We start from the raw sequence: 21,225 nt of genomic DNA on the forward strand, positions 1-21,225 counted from the left end.
CTTCATTCCTGTAGTTTATTTTCTTCTTCCAATATACTCAGCCATAAAGTAATTATCTGCAATGCAAGGCTCATTACAAAAAAAAATTTTTTTTTTGAGTTCCTTTCTGCTATACTGAATTAATTCTAGAAGATTAATATTGTGAATATGTTTCTATGGGCCAAAAGTTTATATAGGAAAAGAATGACTAGAAGTTTTTTGAGTAAGATATTTCAGTTTTTTAGAAGATTTTCTCAAAAGTGGTTTTGGGGGGGGGGGGTGGGGGGACTAGGACAAGCAAGGGAGAAGGGGCCTCTGGTCACACTCCTCCCTCTCTCTCCCTTGCCCCCAAGCCCCACACTGCCTCTGGCACCCGGGTAGGGGAGTTAGACTTGTAAATTTGGTAGCAAAAAGTGAAAATAGAAAAGACCGAAAGACATGGTCCAATCTGCGTGCCACCAGATTTTCTTCCATCCCCCTTCGATCCCTTCAATGAATTTAATTTTACAACAAAATTTTAAAACAATTTTTTTTATTTTTGGTTACAAATTTTCTTTATTGATAATTTGATAAATTTTTATGCAATGTTCACTACCCTTGGGTAACCTATAGTGATCACAAATCTGGATCTACTAATAAAATAAATAAATATATATCCACATGCAAATGAAACATTGATATCAAATTATAAAATTTTTAATTAATTTAAATGAACTTATTGCAATATTGACTCATTACATTTTACAATCATATTATTCGCTGAAAGGTGAACTGACTATCAGTGAATATTTACCAAGATGTGAGTCTTCGAGCAGCGAGATAAACATTACTCATATTCACTAAGCCCGTAGTGAATAATTATTGTTTTAAACTTGAATTATAAGAGAAAAAACAAAAATTCAGAATAAAAAAGCATTTTAGTATTACTTCAGCCCTGGCAAACTTTTGGAATCCTCATAATCACCACTTAAGCAGTAAATATCGTCTCGGAATCACTGCTTGCTCAACCAGTCACAGCATGCGAAACTCTATATTCAAGTCTATAAATTATACTAATATAACATATAATTCAAAATAATAACGACCGCCAAAGGCCGAAAACCCATGAAAAAGTTTTTAACTAAGACCTTTGGAAGTGCGATTTCTAGTGTTTTGAGAGGCATTTACAAGATTTTTTATTGCATTTTCTATTGATATTTTAAAATCAAATTAGATTATTGGTCGGGAGATAAAAATCCCCAGACCACCCCCTCCGGGTCCCGAAAACACAGGGAACCCAGTCAACGTTGGACCCTCCAATAAAATGAGGCTTTTACCCATGCTCCACTGCGAACAAGAGACCGTCCTACTCCAGGTCTACACTGTCATGTTTTACGATAGAGGATTTAATCAAAGGGGCTTTAGCAAGAGAAGTACGTTAAAAAAGGTAATAAAATAGACGGTAAAATTTCATTGTCGTTTATTGATAATACTACGATCTACCCCAAACCCTTGAAGAAAAGTACGATTTATCCTCGTGGTATCCCACGCGACCTACTCGACTCACTCATTATTTAACGATCTTCATTGTGTTTCTTTCCAGATTTATTCTCGGGGAATCAGCATTAAAAGCCGACAGAGAAAAGGAAGCGATTTTTTACAAATGGTTATTAATATATTTTGATTCCATATTATATCGACTGAAATTCTCTTAAGGGTAAGTAGAAAAGCTGGTACCGACAAACTTATTGTATTAACAGCTAGTTGTATTATAAGTTATTACAATATGGCAAATTCTCTTAAGGGTAAGTAGAAAAACTGGTACCGACAAACTTATTGTATTAACAGCTAGTTGTATTATAAGTTATTACAATATGGCAATGTGACTGTTCAAGGGGGGTAAAGCTTCGCGTTGCAAATTTACGATTATTTGAAAAAAAGATTTCATGAAAGGCTTTAGTTTGTACCATCATGTGACGACAGCCATGTTAGGAACTATTGCAATTCATTGCGTTACTTTCTAGTTTTATCCTCGGGGAATCAACATTGAGAGCAGACAGAGAAAGCGAAATAATTTTTTTCAAATGGTTATTATATTGTGATTCTATAATATTGTGATTCTATATTATATCGACTGGTATTCTCTTAAGAGTAGGTAGACAAACTTATTGTATTAAAAGCTAGATCTATTATAAGTTATTACAATATGGCAATGTGACTGTTCGAGGGGAGCTAGTATTAATGCTTCGCGTTGCAAATTCACGATTATTTTAAAAAGATTTCATGAAAGTCTTTTACACAATCATGTGACGGCAGCCATATTCACCACTATATGGGCCAATAATCTCATAGATATATTGATGGTTTTCATAGCCGCCATGCTGGATAAATTTAACATGTATACAACGGTCTGAACCCTTGAGAATTTAACTCAAGAATCGGCGATTCAGTCTTTAGTTTATATACTATCCAACGTGGCCGTGGTGTCTTTTGTTATTTCATTCTCTAAGGAGTGATGGGAAACCAGCAATATTAAGCTGCAGCATATTTCTTCGCCTTAGCTGCAGGGTTAATTTACAGTCAACGAACGTCACGCGTGAACAACCATCTACGAACGGTTGTTCACGCGTGACGTTCGTTGACTGTAAATTAACCCTGCAGCTAAGGCGAAGAAATATGCTGCAGCTTAATATTGCTGGTTTCCCATCACTCCTTAGAGAATGAAATAACAAAAGACACCACGGCCACGTTGGATAATATATAAACTAAAGACGGGAATTAACATATTTGCGAATTTTGCAATATTCTTTAACAGTACTAATAAAAAAAAGTTCGCAATTTTCTTGATACCGTATTAAATTAATTTAAAATTATATTATATACTAGTAAAAAAAAGTTCGCAATTTTATCAACTTTCATAATTTGCGAATTTTCGAACCGTATCATATCATATACTAGTAAAAAAAAGTTCGCAATTTTATCAACTTTCATAGTTTGCGAATTCTGATGCTGTATCATATTATATACTAGTAAAAAAAAGTTCGCAATTTTATCAACTTTCATAATTTGCGAATTCTGATGCTGTATCATATGCTTTTTGGTGGCGTTTATCCTGTGCTGCACTATGAGATGTATGAGTGTCAAATCTTCAAACAAAGGAAATGTATATCAGTTTGTCATGTCTTAGTTTTAACACCTACATGCAAATTATGATTTTCTGCGGAAATTACTCATTGGTCGCCCGGTGGAGGGGTGGGTGGGGGGGGTGTACTCCCCTATAACTTGCTATACGGGTATGTACCGCCCCATAGGGTATGGTTTTTCGGCTTTTGTGTCTGGGGTAGGGTATCATTTTTTAACATTTTGTCTGGTTACGATTTGGTCGTTCTTGTCTGGCGAATAGGCTACGCTTTCTGACGACACAAAAACAATAAGCACGTTAGTGAATATTGATTGCAATCCATTGTAAAACCGTATTTTCCGTCTTTTAGTCTGGGATAGGGTGTATAATTCTTAGTTTTAGCCTGGGATAGGGTATGTAAAATCAAATTTTTAGGTCTGGGATAGGGTCAGGGTTTTGAGGTCCAGGCGGCACACCCCTTCTCAAGTTGGGGTGGTAGTACCCCCCCCCCTCCCCCCGGGATTGGTCGTAGCCAATCATAAATATATCTCAAGCATCGGGTTTTTTTTGGACAAATGCTATGCTGTCATATATTAGTATATAATATGATACGGTATCAGAGTTCGCAAATTATGAAAATTGATAAAATTGCGAATTTTTTTTTACTAGTATATAATATGATACAGCATCAGAATTCGCAAATTATGAAAGTTGAAAAAATTGCGAACTTTTTTTTTACTAGTATATAATATGATACAGCATCAGAATTCGCAAATTATGAAAGTTGAAAAAATTGCGAACTTTTTTTTACTAGTATATAATATGATACGGTATCAGAATTCGCAAATTATGAAAATTGATAAAATTGCGAACTTTTTTTTACTAGTATATAATGTAATTTTAAAATAATTTAATACGGTATCAAGAAAATTGCGAACTTTTTTTTATTAGTACTGTTAAAGAATATTGCAAAATTCGCAAATATGTAAGTTCCGCGCCAAACCGGACAAAAATATTTGTATCAAATAGATAAGACTTATAAATATATAACTTGTTTTAAGAAATATACGACTTGTTTATGAAATATGAAACTTGTGGCGCTAAAATATACGACTAGTTGCTGTAATATACGACTAGTTGTTGTAATATACGACTTGTTGCTGAAACATACGACTAGTTGCTGAAATATACGACTAGTTGCTGTAATATACGACTTGTTGCTGAAACATACGACTAGTTGCTGTAATATACGACTAGTTGCTGTAATATACGACTAGTTGCTGAAATATACGACTAGTTGCTGTAATATACGACTAGTTGCTGTAATATACGACTTGTTGCTGAAACATACGACTAGTTGCTGAAATATACGACTAGTTGCTGAAATATACGACTAGTTGCTGTAATATACGACTAGTTGCTGTAATATACGACTTGTTGCTGAAAAATACGACTAGTTGCTGAAATATACGACTAGTTGCTGAAATATACGACTAGTTGCTGAAATATACGACTTGTTGCTGAAATATACGACTAGTTACTGTAATATACGACTAGTTGCTGAAATATACGACTAGTTGCTGAAATATACGACTAGTTGCTGTAATATACGACTTGTTGCTGAAACATACGACTAATTGCTGTAATATACGACTAGTTGCTGAAATATACGACTAGTTGCTGAAATATACGACTAGTTGCTGTAATATACGACTAGTTGCTGTAATATACGACTTGTTGCTGAAAAATACGACTAGTTGCTGAAATATACGACTAGTTGCTGAAATATACGACTAGTTGCTGAAATATACGACTTGTTGCTGAAATATACGACTAGTTACTGAAATATACGACTAGTTGCTGAAATATACGACTAGTTGCTGTAATATACGACTACTTGCTGAAATATACGACTAGTTACTGTAATATACGACTAGTTGCTGTAATATATGACTAGTTGCTGAAACATACGACTAGTTGCTGAAATATACGACTTGTTGCTGTAATATACGACTAGTTGCTGAAATATACGACTAGTTGCTGAAATATACGACTAGTTGCTGTAATATACGACTAGTTGCTGTAATATACGACTAGTTGCTGTAATATACGACTAGTTGCTGAAATATACGACTAGTTACTGTAGTATACGACTAGTTGCTGAAATATACGACTAGTTGCTGAAATATACGACTAGTTGCTGAAATATACGACTAGTTGCTGAAATATACGACTAGTTGCTGAAATATACGACTAGTTGCTGTAATATACGACTAGTTGCTGTAATATATGACTAGTTGCTGTAATATACGACTAGTTGCTGAAATATACGACTAGTTGCTGTAATATACGACTAGTTGCTGTAATATACGACTAGTTGCTGTAATATACGACTAGTTGCTGTAATATACGACTAGTTGCTGAAATATACGACTAGTTGCTGTAATATACGACTAGTTGCTGTAATATACGACTAGTTGCTGTAATATACGACTACTTGCTGAAACATACGAATTGTTGCTGAAATATAAAACTTGTTGTCAAAAGATAAAACTTCTTGTCAAAATATAAAACGTCTTGTCGAAATATATATTTCGACAAGAAGTTTTGTATTTTGACAACATATATAAATATTTCGACAAGAAGTATTATATTTTGACAACATATATATGTATATATATATTTCGACAAGAAGTTTTATATTTTGACAACATATATATATATATATATTTCGACAAGAAGTTTTGTATTTTGACAAGAAGTTTTATATTTTGACAACAAGTTTTATATTTCAGCAACAAGTCGTATGTTTCAGTACACTGGGGCCCAGAGGGTATTGCATTCTCGCTCCGGCATTTACTATGCTCGTTCAATGTTCCGGGAAAAGCGAATAGAACCTCTGGAGCCCAGGGTAATGTTTCAGCAGCAAGTCGTATATTTTAGCGCGACAACTTTCATATTTCATAAACAAGTCGTATATTTCTTAAAACAAGTTATATATTTCTACGACTTCTTTCTCTTTTACTCCGACGAAGGACTAGCGTCCGAAACGTCAGTAAGTTTTTTCATCTTTTCACGGTGTATAATTTACCTTTTCATCATTACTTATATATTTCTACGATAAGTCGTATATTTCTCAAAATAAGTCTTATCTATTTGATACAAGTATTTTTGTCCGGTTTGGCGGGCCATATACAACAGATTCAATTTAAAATATTTTATGTTTGACTGAAATAATTATTTGAAATATTCGATTGAAGATTAGAAAACTTATTTCCGTGTTCATTGAATAAATTTTCTACACGAATCGCCCACCATCATTATTGCTGCGGAGAAGACAGACTCCTAATTTAAAGTCAGCATACGATAAATCCCGTAACGATTTTCAGACAGTATGTCGGGAACTAATTGTCTGACCATGTGTTCAAAAAAACTTAAACACAGCATCTTATAATATTGTTACTGTGGCAACAAGGCTATAAAGCAACTTTTTGAAATTTGTATTGATTATTTGATGATTGAATAGCAAGTGTTGAAAACTTGAAATTAATATTACAATCTAAGAAGCGTAGGATATGTATAATCGTTTGAATTTATGAATATTTATTTCAATCTTTGAATAATTGAACAGAAACTGTTCACGCGTGACGTTAGATGTACTTGAAAAGCCAGTTAATTAAAAGACAGTTAGGAAAAATCAAAGTTGATTTTATTTCAGCAAAAGAACCTTTATAGATAGGGTATTTCACTAAACACGATCAAAAAGTCCAAGCTCAATTTTATTTTTGTAAAATTTACGAAATTTTGAAAAATCGATTCAAATATTGATTATTCTTAATTCTAATTATGCACGAATCGAAAGCCAACTTCGATAAGCACTAGACGGCGTGGAAAGCAACCAATTTTTTTTATTTTTTATGTATACATATTTTTTATCAACTATTTTATTTTCACTTATATTTAGCCTCACAAAATCCTTTTTTTGTGATCCAATCGATGGTCAAATTTTACGCGAAATTTAGACTCCAATATCTCTGCTGGTACCTAACAAATCAAAAAGTGAGCTGCATCACATTAAAGAACGTCTCTTCTAGTGTCTTTGGGCCAAAACGGAGCTTCTACGAATAAAACGCCAACCCACGAGCGAATTTTATTTGGAGGCGGTGAAGCACGAAATGCAACTAACTAATTTTCAACGCCGAGTGGCATTAATTGATTGACAATATGCAAAAATATTACCGTAAAAGAAACTTGCAATTGTTCTGTTATATCTTTCGTCACAGAAGTGTTTTTGTACAATACAATTGTGCTTTTTAAGCTTATTATTAATTGATGGGTTGCAAGCATTCCCAACAGAGTTAAAAGACAAAAACATGGCGGCCATTGTGGTACCGTTAACAATGGATGCTAATGAGAAATCTTTTGTTAAATGATACCAACATGGCCGCGATGACGTTACGTGCTAACGAAGAATACATGTACAGGGGGACAATGCCAACCAAGGTAACCCAGACAAATTCTCATGCGAATTTAGCCAATTACGTTTGAATATTTAAATAATAATCTGCAAAATATCAGCATTTTACCCTTGAGAAGCTAGCTATTATTATACTTTATATGTGTCGGTATGATCAGGAGTGGACGAGAAACAGTTTGAACTCCATAATTCGTCACCCCCAGGCAAATTTTCGTACAAATTAGCCAATCAGTATTTAAACAATTTCCCTGCTATCAGTTTCTCTTCTCTTTCTCTCCCTTCTTTCAGGCGGGGAAGAGGGAGACTCTGCCGATGTAGAGCGTTTCCTTTGATACACCGTCGTCCACGATTGTGGACGAACAACATCAGTTTTAAAACCGGTTTTTAACCGATTACATGTAGTGCGCATGAGCAATGTTTGACGAGAGCGGCTGTCAAAATCATGACAGCGTTGCTAAGTTACGCCACGCATGCGCGACAGAAATAACGTCCTACATCGGCAGAGTCTATTTTTCTCTCTCAACCAAAACAAAAGGAAAATAGGCTCTGCTAGCAGGGAATTAAACAATAGAATCTGCACAGATTTTTATATTTTTTCTTTAAATATTGTACTTTATACCAGTGTGGGTATGATCAGGAGCGAACCAAAAACACTAATTCAAACTCCAGAATTTATCAATTCATCTGGGCCCAGTTGTTCAAAGCCCGATTAGTGCTAATCCTGGGTTAACTCTCAATAAGCCTTTTCATAGTTTAAGAATCGACTCCACTGCGCATGCGAATTTATCCCGAATTTCTCACTTTCTTTTGTCTAAACCTTCTTTTGTTCTTAATTAAACAAAAGAAGGTGAGAAATTCGGGATAAAATCGCATGCGCAGTGGAATCGATTCTTAAACTATGAAAAGGCTTATAAGACCTATAGAGTTAATCCTGGATTAGTGCTAATCCAGCTTTGAACAACTTGGCCCTGTTATTCTTCGTCTGTTTGTCAAAAAATTGATTTGTGAATTAAGATAATTATATTTTTTGTATCATTTTTTAGGTCCTTTAGAATGGGTTTATTCAATATAAGTGTGCTACGACGACGCTTCCTCAGAACTAGAAAAAGAAATTTCTATATGGTGTTGTTTGTACTTCTAGTTTCATCATATGCTTTATATTCTTATCTGGGGCTTCCCTTTGTAAAGGTAATGTGAAGTTACAGTGCGAATTGCCCTATTTCACTATGACGTTGCTGCTTGTTTATATGGGGATAGAATCGCCAAATCCAATAGAAAATTCAACAAAATTTGCTCCTAGCGAAACCGTTTAATCTAAAATGGCCTGGTTTTCAGATAAAATATGTGTTAATATGTACTAAAAAATATTCTGAGCGTTTGCTGGCTATTCTACTTGTCTTCGTGGATTGATACGGGTTTTAGAACAATTTTCGGTGAATTTGCGTTGATTTGACCCCCTCCGACGACCATGATGCTTTGCGTTTTAACGATAGATTATTTTGATGTGACGTCATAGTGAAATAGGGCAATTGAAAAACCATGGGCACCTAGAAGTATTTCAAGAATGTTTATTAACCAATCAGAAGCGTTATTGTTATCTTTCCGTTATCTTGTGGTTTGAAACCCAATAGACCTTATTAGTGGTGTGACAATGTTTTCCCAATTCAGCGTGACGAACCTCCTAGGGGAATTCATTTTCTTTTGTTTTTACTCTTCGAAACATTCATGAGTATCCCAAAGGATACGAAAGGAATAACGATGATATCCCGACGAGTTTCAAAGCAATAGCTCTTCATTCCCCCAGAAGTTTGTCACGCCGAACTTGGGAAAACATTGTCACACCACGAATAAGGTCTATTCTGATTGGTCAAAGAACAATAGAACATTCCTAGAATATTTCTATATTTCTAAATTTCACATCACTGCACATCACAGGCTATCAAATGAATGTCTTAATTTTTTTTCAGATTGAAAACATGGACCTCCCTTTAGGTGGCGACTTCTCCTGCAAAAGATCACAAGTGCCAGGAAAATGCGCGTTTTATCTTGAACTCCACGCCCGTGTTCCAAGAAAAGGGAAGGCTATGTGTAGCTGGATGGGACCTAAATGCAAGGGATTCGTCTATAATTCTGGTATCAACTTAATCATTCTAAAAAATAGCATCAAAGGGAGTCCTAAATATTCACTTGGATTCGAGTTGTATGTGAAGAAAGCTTACGTTGATTTGGTTCATGTCGTCATTGAAGAGTGCGCTCCAAGTTTGAAGGTAATTTTGGAAGATATTTTTTTATTATTTATTTTTTAAAGGAGAGAGTAGGAGAACTAAGAAAGATAGAAAACAAGAAAATCGTGAAGCTTGGTTTTCACTTGCATCGGAGTCGGAATCGGAATCGGAGTCGGAATCGGAATCGGAATCGGAGTCGCAATCGCAATCGCAATCGCAATCGCAATCGGAGTCGGAGTCATCAGCAGTTAATACGAGTGAAAATCGATCGTCATTATGAACGCTGAAATTTGGTTTTTCGCTGCCAAATATATGTCAAAAATATGAAAGGTACCGACTGATTAGGTTTGATTGATGACAAATGACGGAAAACCAAATTTCAGCGTGTAACTCAAGAGCACCGAGGTCGCATGTTCATGAAAATAGCTGTAAGTAACAATAACGACAACGACAAATAGTTGGCGTCAATTGCCCTATTTCACTATGACGTCACTGCATGTTTATGTGCGGGACAGAATCGTCAAATCCAATAGAAAATTCAACAAAATTTGCTCCTAGCGAAACAGTTTAATCTAAAATCGCCTGGTTTTCAGATATAATATGTGTTAATATGTACTAAAAAATATTCTGAGAGTTTGCTGGCTATTCTACTTGTCTTCGTGGATTGATACGGGTTTTAGAACAATTTTCGGTGAATTTGCGTTGATTTGACCCCCTCCGACGACCATGATCCTTTGTGTTTAAACAATAGATTGTTTTGATGTGACGTCATAGTGAAATAGGGCAATGTAATGATTTATGAATTTAGTGCCTTTTCTATATGAATATAATCAAAGGCGCTTTACATTGAGTTGTTAATGACAGATTGCTTTTTGTGCAATTTACAAGCATGAGAGATGGTTAGTATGAAGTGTAGGCACTGAGGGTGGTCACTGCTAGGGTTTTTTTATGTCCTCAGTGGTTCTTTTACGTCCCTCCTATGTTGGTTAGTAATGATGTGTGTGGAGAGACGGGACCGCCATTTAAAGTGGTCATCCGAGCCACTTGAAAGTCTAACCATTTGCAGATGTAATTACAAAGGCAGCACTTTCTCCTCAGTTATTTTAAGACCCTGAGTGTTGGTCCGGCCGGGACTCGAAACGAAAGTCCGATGCTCAACCAACTGAGCCAACCGGTTGGCTTCAATTAGACATGTTGAACAGTTAGGTAATGTAATGAGGTACTAATCCCTTCGTTCCCTTCCCAAACAGGATGGACCAGCATCAGATCAAGTTTCAGACCTTGCATGTCACATCCCTAAACTGAATCCCTTCGATGAAACAATCATGGGACTGATACAAAAGAAAACCCTGGAATGTCCGGGCAAGTCAATTACACAATATGATGGAAGTACGTTGACTTTTATAACTGAAGGTAAGTCGACATTACTCGTTCACCTTCACTAAAGGCCCGTGTAAACACACGGGCGATTTTTGCGTCCAGTTTTGAAAATATAAGAAATTTTGTATCATGCTTCTAAAATAAAACATTTGTCCTCGAACCATGTCCTTTCGTGCAGATGCAACAGACCAACATCCGTCCGTCCGTCCGTCCATCCATCCATCCATCCATCCATTCGTCCATCCATCCATCCGTCCATCCGTCCATCCATCCATCCGTCCATCCGTCCATCCGTCCATCCGTCCATCCGTCCATCCGTCCATCCGTCCATCCGTCCATCCGTCAATCCGTCAATCCGTCCATCCGTCAATCCGTCCATCCGTCAATCCGTCCATCCGTCCATCCCTCCATCCCTCCAACCATCCATCCATTCGTTTCTCGATAATTTTTTTCTATTTCATTCTTTTATTGGTAAATTCTTCTCATTCCCAGGAAATGACGTACAGGAAGTGACGTATGAAACTATAACTCGAGAAAATAACGACTTCGGTCATGGAATCGGCCGAACCGGAACACTTACAAGATCAAAAAACACAGTGACACTTAACCATGATGCAATTCGGGTCAAATACAGAGATCGTCATGGCAACAAACAAACAGACTTTCACATCGGGGTATCTCCTTTACGGGAAGTGACGTCACGACAAGGAACAGAACCAGATATTCCACTGAACATCTTGATTCTCGCTTTTGATTCGACTTCGAGATCGCATTTCGTTCGCAAGATGCCGCTGACCAGGAAGTTTGTGGTGGAGGAACTTGAGTCGTTCTTGTTTAATGGGTACAGTATAGTAGGGGATGGTACGACACCTGCGATGACTGCACTGCTTCTTGGGAGGTCTGAAGAAGAATTACCTGAAGCAAGAAAAGCCAAGTAGGTTTAAGCTAGTAATTAGGGGAGGGGGAGGGGAGGGGGCTACTAGTTGTGCTGGTGCTTCTACTGTTAGGGCATACTAGTACTAGGAAGACTAATACTGCTATGTTCACTACTACCACCATCACCACTACTACCACCACCACTACCACCACTACCACCACCAGACACTGGCGTACCACCACCACCACTACCACCACGAATTCCACGTACCACCAGCACCAACACAACCCTAACAAACACACCACCTCTACCAACACCAACACCTCGCAACACCACCACCTCTACCAACACACCACTTACCAACACCACCACACCTACCTGACACCACCACCCTAACTAGTACCATCACCACCACCACCTCTACACACCACCACCGACTACCACACCACTCCACTTACAACCACCACCACTACCACCACTACTTCCACTACCACAACCTCTACCACCAACCACCTCTACCACGATCACCACTACCACACAACTACCCCACAACCACTACCACAACTACCACCACACCACCACCTTTACCAACACCACCACCACCTCTACCATGATCACCACCACCACTACCACTACCTCTACCAGCACCACCACCACCTCTACCACCACCACAACTACCACCACCACCACTACCACCACCCACTTCCACTACCACCACTACTTCCACTACCACCACCACCTCTACCACCACCACCACTACCACCACCTCTACCACCACATGCTAGCTAATTCCACCTCCATCTTTGGGTTAACCACAACTGTCCCCAGGCTCACCATTATTACCGGTCAGCGGTCAACACCGTCGTTTTCATTTCAGGGGTGGGGATTACGTCGACAAGTGGCCGTTCATCTTCGACGACCTCCACAAGCATGGTTACGTCACTTCCTGGTCAGAGGACCATGCAAAATACGCGGCCTTTCAATATCGTCTGAAAGGGTTCGTCAAAAAACCTGTAGATCATTTTCTAAGAAACTTTTGGGTAGCAGCTTCCGAGCATACTGATGGAATGGAAACTTATTGTCTTGGCCCTGAACTTGGCTTCAAGAAGCGCTTTCGATACATAAAGAGTCTTTTCAAGGCGTACCCCAAGAAAAGAAAGTTTGCTCTGTCGTTCTTCGCACTTGGTCACGATGATGTGAACTCACTTGGCTTACCCGATGAGGACCTCTCTACATTCCTTCGTGACATGAAGGAAAGCGGTTACCTTGACAACACGATGCTGGTCGTCATGGGCGACCATGGAATTCGATATGGAGCAATACGCAAGACTATTTTGGGTAAATTAGAAGAGCGATTGCCTTTGTTGTATATGGCTGTTCCTAAATGGGTTAAAGAAAAATACCCGGAATTTATTCGGAATTTAAACATCAATACGAATCGGCTAACGACACCGTACGATCTTCACGCAACGCTGCAGCAGATACTTTCCAAAACGCACAAGAAAACGTATACGTTTGGTCAGAGTTTATTTTCAGAGATTTCTAAATCTCGCACGTGTAAGGAAGCGGGGAATCCGGCGCATTTCTGTCCGTGTATTGATTTTCGACCTGTTGATCCTCGTCATAAACACTTAAAACAATTTGGTGAGGAGACGGTTCGATGTATTAATCAGGTTGGTGTTGCGGGATTTTATCTTCTTTCTATTTATAATCTTTTTTACATCTTTTGGGTCCCTTCCTTCCTCCCTTTCTTCTTTATCACTTCTGCCATTCTTTCTTTCTTTCTTCAATCCATTTTTCTCCCTCCCTCTCTCCCGCCCTCCCTCCCTCTCTCCCTCCCTCCCTCCCTCCCTTCAACGTGTAACAGAGAACACATCATTCAAATCGGTTAAGTTTAAAATTAATTGTTGCGTTTTTTAGTTAATTAAAGATGAAAATCTCACCGAGGTATGCTCGCTTTTGACTCTTGAACGAGTCGAGAACTCTGTTTATCTTGCACCAAACGAGAAAGTGCAAAAGTTTGAAAAATCTGCCGACGTCGATGGTCGAGTTGTTGCTGAGGGGTCAAGATCAAAAGGTGAGTTGCTAGAATGGAAAGTAGGCGAATTTTTGATTCTTAATCAAGAAGATCTCTTTGTCGCTCACTGTTTTACCATTTCAGACAACCTGTCATTCTCTCGCGAATATGGATAAAACTCAAACAAAGCCAAAATCTTTCTTTTGGCTGCTAGATATTTGAATACTCCTTACAACAATCCCACGGACAAAGTTTATGTTTACTTATTTTGCAATTTCGGATGAGCATAAATCAAACACTGTGCAGGGTCAAGACCGGTTCAACATCAAAAGTGAAAGACCTGATAACAATAGGTTTCCTAACCATTCCCCTCTATTAACTATGGTGTAAATGAGTCTGTAATTGAGAAACACAGCATTTATTTGGAACTCGAAAATGGTCTATTAAACTGGTACAACTTCATCTTCCAGGAATGTGTAATTATCAAGCTCAAGTAATGACGTCACCCAACGATGGTATCTATGAGGTCACAGGTCACGTGAGTGGCATGATACCTCACGTGAACCCACAGATGAGTCGGCTTGACAAATATGGTGATCAGCCCAAGTGCATTATAGACTCTCGACCTCACATGAGAAAATTTTGCTACTGTAAAACAAAATCGTCATAGGTGTGGAACATTGAAGGAAAATGCCTGCAAATGATGTGTGCGGCAGGAATTCTTGTGCAGTCGTTACCGAATATTCCTTTGAGATATAAATAGCAATGAAACAGATGCCATCTTGGTTGATCTAACAAGAGAAGGTTAATAAGGAATGCTTTGTATAGTCAACCAACATGGCGGCTGTGATGTAACATGCACTCCAAGAATAGCAGACGTTATGGGTGCATGCACATGAGACAACAAGCAATGCTTCGACCCAATAGCTTCACTTGTATGATTCTTTAACAAAGGAATATTTCATTGTGGGCTCAACTGTGTAATAACAGCTTTTAGCAAAGAACACAAAGGTGTTAGGACAAGCATGACATGGAGGAATTGCTTCTCAAAACCTCTCGACTATTCGAGTATTCAAATGCATTAAATATCAGCTTATCTAGTGGGGGATTTTCTTTCCCCACGCCCCTCCCCTAGATCATCCGCCCATGGAAAACAAAAGCAGAAATCAGAATAACAAAACAAGAAAAATGGCTCTTTGCTAAGAGTCGTCAATAGTTTGACTGTAAATAATCTTATAATCTTATAGTACTCTGTAGAGTCCCAATTAAATTCCTCGATTTTGTTGAGTGCATTATAAACAAAAAATCACACAGTCTTCCTGTACAAATTAGAATTTATAGATACTTGTGATGCTTTGACAGTTCTCAAATTGGACTCGCCTAAATATAAAGGGCTTGTCCAATTTTGAAAACTTTCAAAACATCACTGGTACCTATAAATTCCAAATTGTACTCGTGATCGTGCGATTTCCTACACAAATTCATTGATAATTCATGACCGTTATGAGTTTTTTAATTCTGATATAAATTCATGTTCATTTGCATGAACTTTAACTACTTGGATTTTGAAAATTTTAGTAAAACACGAGTGAGTTGAATTGAAAAACTTTGAGTTGTATGGAAGAAAGTCTTTCAAAATTTTATATTTAATACCTAAAATATTACTTCTCAAGCTATTACAGTAATGGCTCTTGAATATTCAAAGCAGGAGTTGCCAATAAGTCGCATAAGTATGCTAGTTACTGAGTCCTTGTTTTAGTCAAATCCAACTAGTTGGTCAAATATGTAGATTAAGACAAAATTTAAATTTAATGTTTTGATTTTCAAAGCTGGCTCTTTTTGCTAATAGTAAACCTAGTATTGCTTATAGCCTAGTAGTTGTTCACCCAATCAAAATGCAGCATTGACAATAGACCACAGGTTGATTTTGACTATTATACAATATACAATCCACTACGACTCTAGCGTTTTCATGTGACGCCATAGCAGCTATGTACATACAATACATTTTCTCTCAGGGAATTGAACTTTATTTTAAGCAACAACTGTGTAGAAAGTTTAATATATTTTGTACACCAATGTGGCTGCCTTGTGACACAAGTGAAAACGCTCTATATCGTTTACGACATGGCCACTCATATTGTATACATGCGACTGTGTCACCCTCTGTAAAAATCAGTCAAAACTATACTAAACAGAAAAAAAAGGATTGTTTTACATCTTAATAGATGTGGTACCATAGGATGTTTTTAATTTCCAACCATTTTACAGTTCTGTCCAGTGACCACTAATAACAGTTCCAGGTCAAGGCTGGAATTCCAATGCTTCCCATCATGCGCGGCAACCTGGACTTGGAACTATTATTCATGGTCACTAAACAGAACTGCAAAATGAAGTATTCTTTTGATTATCACTTTCTTGTTCAACAGTAACACATGACACAATATAATGGATACAACATCAGAAAGGAATTTTTCTCTTGATTCAAGGGTTTTTCTATGGGTTTTTAGAGTTTTACTCTTTACAAATACACTAATTCTAGTTCAATCTGCGAGTTAGCCTTGCCCTGACTTAGATCAGCCCAGAGGTTGTTTCAGGGTTTGATCTGTGAGTTAGCCATGCCCTGACTTAGATCAGCCCAGAGGTTGTTTCAGGGTTTGATCTGTGAGTTAGCCATGCCCTGACTTAGATCAGCCCAGAGGTTGTTACAGGGTTTGATCTCTGAGTTAGCCATGCCCTGACTTAGATCAGCCCAGAGGTTGTTTCAGGGTTCTATCTGTGAGTTAGCCATGCCCTGACTTAGATCAGCCCAGAGGTTGTTTCAGGGTTCTATCTGTGAGTTAGCCATGCCCTGACTTAGATCAGCCCAGAGGTTGTTTTAGGGTTTTATCTGTGAGTTAGCCATGCCCTGACTTAGATCAGCCCAGAGGTTGTTTCAGGGTTCTATCTGTGAGTTAGCCATGTCCTGACCTAGATCAGCCCAGAGGTTGTTTCAGGGTTTGATCTGTGAGTTAGTCATGCCCTGAGTTAGATCAGCCAGAAAGCTTATTTCATGGCTCAATCTGTTAAGTTAGCCATGTCCTGACTTTGTTCACCTCAGGGCTTGTTTCTATAAATAAAAAATCCCATACCTAACTAATAATTTCCTTGATTACAGACTCATTTACTCAGGGCTAGCCTCGTATCAGTGTCTAAATATTCACAAAAACCAACAGTTAAGTAAAGAATGCACGACTTCAAAAAATACACTTTGATATTCCACGGACCTTCACTGGAACACAATTATTTTACAAAGTTGAGGCTAACCCTGAGCGACAGAGAACTCCAAACTGGAGTCCTCAAGGACAAGAAAGTCTGTTTTGCACCTTACTATCATGATATTTGACATTTTCATTATTTTTATAAACTGACATTTCGGCATAAAAACCGACACATTTTACTGTGCGAACACACTAACCGGGACCTCTTGAATAAAACTGACCAATCAGATAAAGGTAAACTTGACAGAATTTGAACTGATAACATGCATTAGCCAATCATGTTCTCACGCTCTTATTATATCGCTGTGCTATCTGATTGGCTGGTTAAATATATTGAACTAAATGTCGCAATATGATTGCTTAATGATACTAATTTTTCAAAGTGGTCCTGGTTGGAGTAACTACTCTTGTACTTGCTATTTGGTCCTTAGATTATATACAGTCTTTTAACAAAATGTTGCTGACCAGTGTGGCTGACCGTGACTATGAGACTAGCCTGAATCAGAGTCACAGGAAAAAAAACCGCATTCCCAAATTAGTAATTTGTTGGGAATTTCCTTGAATTCCCAACGAATTCCCATCCAATTCCCAGAGAGAACGAAATTGGGAACATGGCACTGATTCCCAATGTTAGTTTGTTGGGAATTTTGTTTTTCTATTGGGTATTAGAAGGAAATTCCCAACAATAAATCCCAACGTTGGTGTTCAACTAGTTGTCCTCGGCTCTGTCTTCATATTTCTTGCAGCATTGGTATACATTCTCGTTTTCGCGGTCTTCAAAGTGCATACGAAGTATCTTGGCAGCATGTCAGGCGCGAATGTGCTGTTTTGTTTTGGCGTTGCCTTTATTATCACTGCAGTGATTGTGTTCAAGAAATACACTCAACCAAAGTCCTATCCTTCTTCATCATCCTGGTCAAATGTGGATTACCAATCCTTTAGGGATGTTTGAGAAACTTTGAGATATAGACGGTCAGTTGTGGCACGAAAAAAATGTACCAACCTCTCATTAGATTAACCAACGCGCTGCCTGTTTTATTGTTATATTACATTTTTCCTCAAGGGATTTTTCTTAAGGGATTTTGAGTCATTTGTTTGCACCCCAAGAATTATAAAATTTATAAAATATAAAGTTACACAATAATTCATGAAGGAAACACAATAGAAATCATGACCATGAAGGAGGTTTTATATCTGATATAGATTCGTCTTCATTTGCATAAACTTGAACTTGGATTTTCTCTATCAAACTTGGTTCATTTCGTAAAGAATTCAGTACAATATGAGAACATACATCATGAGTTTTTTAAGTCGTTCAATAATCTCGCAGATCATGTCTGCGAGTTTATAAACAGTACATAATTTGAAGTCTTGATGTTTTACATTTTGCTCCAACTACCAGCAAATTCAATTGCTTTTTAGATATGCTTCTCATCGAAAAGCATAAAGTTTTATGAACAGACATCCTTACAGTTTGCTGTGCATTCTATAAATTTTCCAATAGTTTTCCCCTCATATGATCCCATAATGTATTGATTAAAACAATGGAATTGGACTTAATTAGTTTACCCTGCAGTTGAGTTGATTATTTTGCAATGTCTGGTTTTAAACATCTGATAACCCGATTGTTTTCATGTGATGTCATAGCTAGATAGGGTAATTACTAAGTTTACTCAACCTTAAATATATATTTTTTCAAATTCAAAGATGTGGTTTATGTCTGTACTTGACGTACCCCCTCTAGATATGATCATGATGCTGTGAGCTACTTTTCCCAGTAGACCACCAATTGATAAAAACTTGACTGCACTTCGGTCACATGGTTTGAAAAACTTGTCCTCCACATGCAGGTACAATGTTCAACATTTGCATCACATGGCTCATTTGCACTTGCAGTTTAACATAACAGACTCAGAATTTTTTCTGAGTCTTTCAATTTGCAGCTGCATAAGTTGCTTCATATACTGCGAAGGTCAGCTCAATTTGATACATCACAGATACTAACAAGTGAAGGTGATAAAAAATCGCAACTGCTTCGGTCTAATGGGAGGAGTAGTAGCTGAACTGATCCATGTAGGAAAGAGTAAATAGTAAATTTTGGGGAGGGGAGGGTGGGGAAAACTTGTCAAAATGTAATCCTTATCCCCAGCTGACATGGAGAAGGGTGACTGCATAGTTATATGATATAATGGCTTTTTCAATATATTTGGTTTTTATATATGTAATGGCTTTTTATGTGTGATGGCTTTTTTATATATCAGCTTTTTCAACTTAATTTTGTAAGAAAAATCACAGAAGCTAAAAAATTGAAGAAATAAAGTGAAGAAAAGAAGGAAAATTAATAATGTAGACTTCATTCCTGTAGTTTATTTTCTTCTTCCAATATACTCAGCCATAAAGTAATTATCTGCAATGCAAGGCTCATTACAAAAAAAAATTTTTTTTTTGAGTTCCTTTCTGCTATACTGAATTAATTCTAGAAGATTAATATTGTGAATATGTTTCTATGGGCCAAAAGTTTATATAGGAAAAGAATGACTAGAAGTTTTTTGAGTAAGATATTTCAGTTTTTTAGAAGATTTTCTCAAAAGTGGTTTTGGGGGGGTGGGGTGTGGGGACTAGGACAAGCAAGGGAGAAGGGGCCTCTGGTCACACTCCTCCCTCTCTCTCCCTTGCCCCCAAGCCCCACACTGCCTCTGGCACCCGGGTAGGGGAGTTAGACTTGTAAATTTGGTAGCAAAAAGTGAAAATAGAAAAGACCGAAAGACATGGTCCAATCTGCGTGCCACCAGATTTTCTTCCATCCCCCTTCGATCCCTTCAATGAATTTAATTTTACAACAAAATTTTAAAACAATTTTTTTTATTTTTGGTTACAAATTTTCTTTATTGATAATTTGATAAATTTTTATGCAATGTTCACTACCCTTGGGTAACCTATAGTGATCACAAATCTGGATCTACTAATAAAATAAATAAATATATATCCACATGCAAATGAAACATTGATATCAAATTATAAAATTTTTAATTAATTTAAATGAACTTATTGCAATATTGACTCATTACATTTTACAATCATATTATTCGCTGAAAGGTGAACTGACTATCAGTGAATATTTACCAAGATGTGAGTCTTCGAGCAGCGAGATAAACATTACTCATATTCACTAAGCCCGTAGTGAATAATTATTGTTTTAAACTTGAATTATAAGAGAAAAAACAAAAATTCAGGATAAAAAAGCATTTTAGTATTACTTCAGCCCTGGCAAACTTTTGGAATCCTCATAATCACCACTTAAGCAGTAAATATCGTCTCGGAATCACTGCTTGCTCAACCAGTCACAGCATGCGAAACTCTATATTCAAGTCTATAAATTATACTAATATAACATATAATTCAAAATAATAACGACCGCCAAAGGCCGAAAACCCATGAAAAAGTTTTTAACTAAGACCTTTGGAAGTGCGATTTCTAGTGTTTTGAGAGGCATTTACAAGATTTTTTATTGCATTTTCTATTGATATTTTAAAATCAAATTAGATTATTGGTCGGGAGATAAAAATCCCCAGACCACCCCTTCCGGGTCCCGAAAACACAGGGAACCCAATCAACGTTGGACCCTCCAATAAAATGAGGCTTTTACCCATGCTCCACTGCGAACAAGAGACCGTCCTACTCCAGGTCTACACTGTCATGTTTTACGATAGATGATTTAATCAAAGGGGCTTTAGCAAGAGAAGTACGAGAAAAAAGGTAATACAATAGACAATAAAATTTCATTGTCGTTTATTGATAATACTACGATCTACTTTAAACCTTTGAAGAAAAGTACGATTTATCCTCGTGGTATCCCACGCGACCTACTCGACTCACCCATTATTTAACGATCTTCATTGTGTTTCTTTCC

General features: G+C 37.3%; 1 protein-coding gene across 1 annotated transcript; it reads left to right on the top strand.

Annotated features, from left to right (window-relative positions):
• Window positions 1-1,287: 1,287 nt before the first annotated feature.
• LOC116299188 (uncharacterized) lies at window positions 1,288-16,280 on the top strand. The gene is made up of 9 exons (XM_089026944.1): window positions 1,288-1,405; window positions 1,562-1,675; window positions 8,600-8,744; window positions 9,524-9,823; window positions 11,032-11,194; window positions 11,654-12,095; window positions 12,916-13,711; window positions 13,959-14,115; window positions 14,526-16,280. The coding sequence occupies exons 3-9, from the start codon at window positions 8,610-8,612 to the stop codon at window positions 14,723-14,725; spliced, it is 2,193 nt and encodes a 730-aa protein (XP_088883070.1). The 5' UTR covers window positions 1,288-1,405; window positions 1,562-1,675; window positions 8,600-8,609; the 3' UTR covers window positions 14,726-16,280.
• Window positions 16,281-21,225: the final 4,945 nt, after the last annotated feature.

Source organism: Actinia tenebrosa, unplaced genomic scaffold, assembly GCF_029948245.1.
Source record: "Actinia tenebrosa isolate PJP-AT-01 unplaced genomic scaffold, QUT_ActTen_1.0 PGA_scaffold10__47_contigs__length_13832649, whole genome shotgun sequence".
In the NCBI taxonomy this organism is placed as follows: domain Eukaryota; kingdom Metazoa; phylum Cnidaria; class Anthozoa; order Actiniaria; family Actiniidae; genus Actinia; species Actinia tenebrosa.

Bases quoted from the DNA above. Each gene is read 5' to 3' on its own strand.
- LOC116299188 (XM_089026944.1), top strand. From the start codon at position 8,610: ATGGGTTTATTCAATATAAGTGTGCTACGACGACGCTTCCTCAGAACT. The intron at 12,096-12,915 runs GTAGGTTTAAGC...TTTTCATTTCAG, and splicing joins CCTGAAGCAAGAAAAGCCAA to GGGTGGGGATTACGTCGACA. The intron at 13,712-13,958 runs GTTGGTGTTGCG...TGCGTTTTTTAG, and splicing joins CGGTTCGATGTATTAATCAG to TTAATTAAAGATGAAAATCT.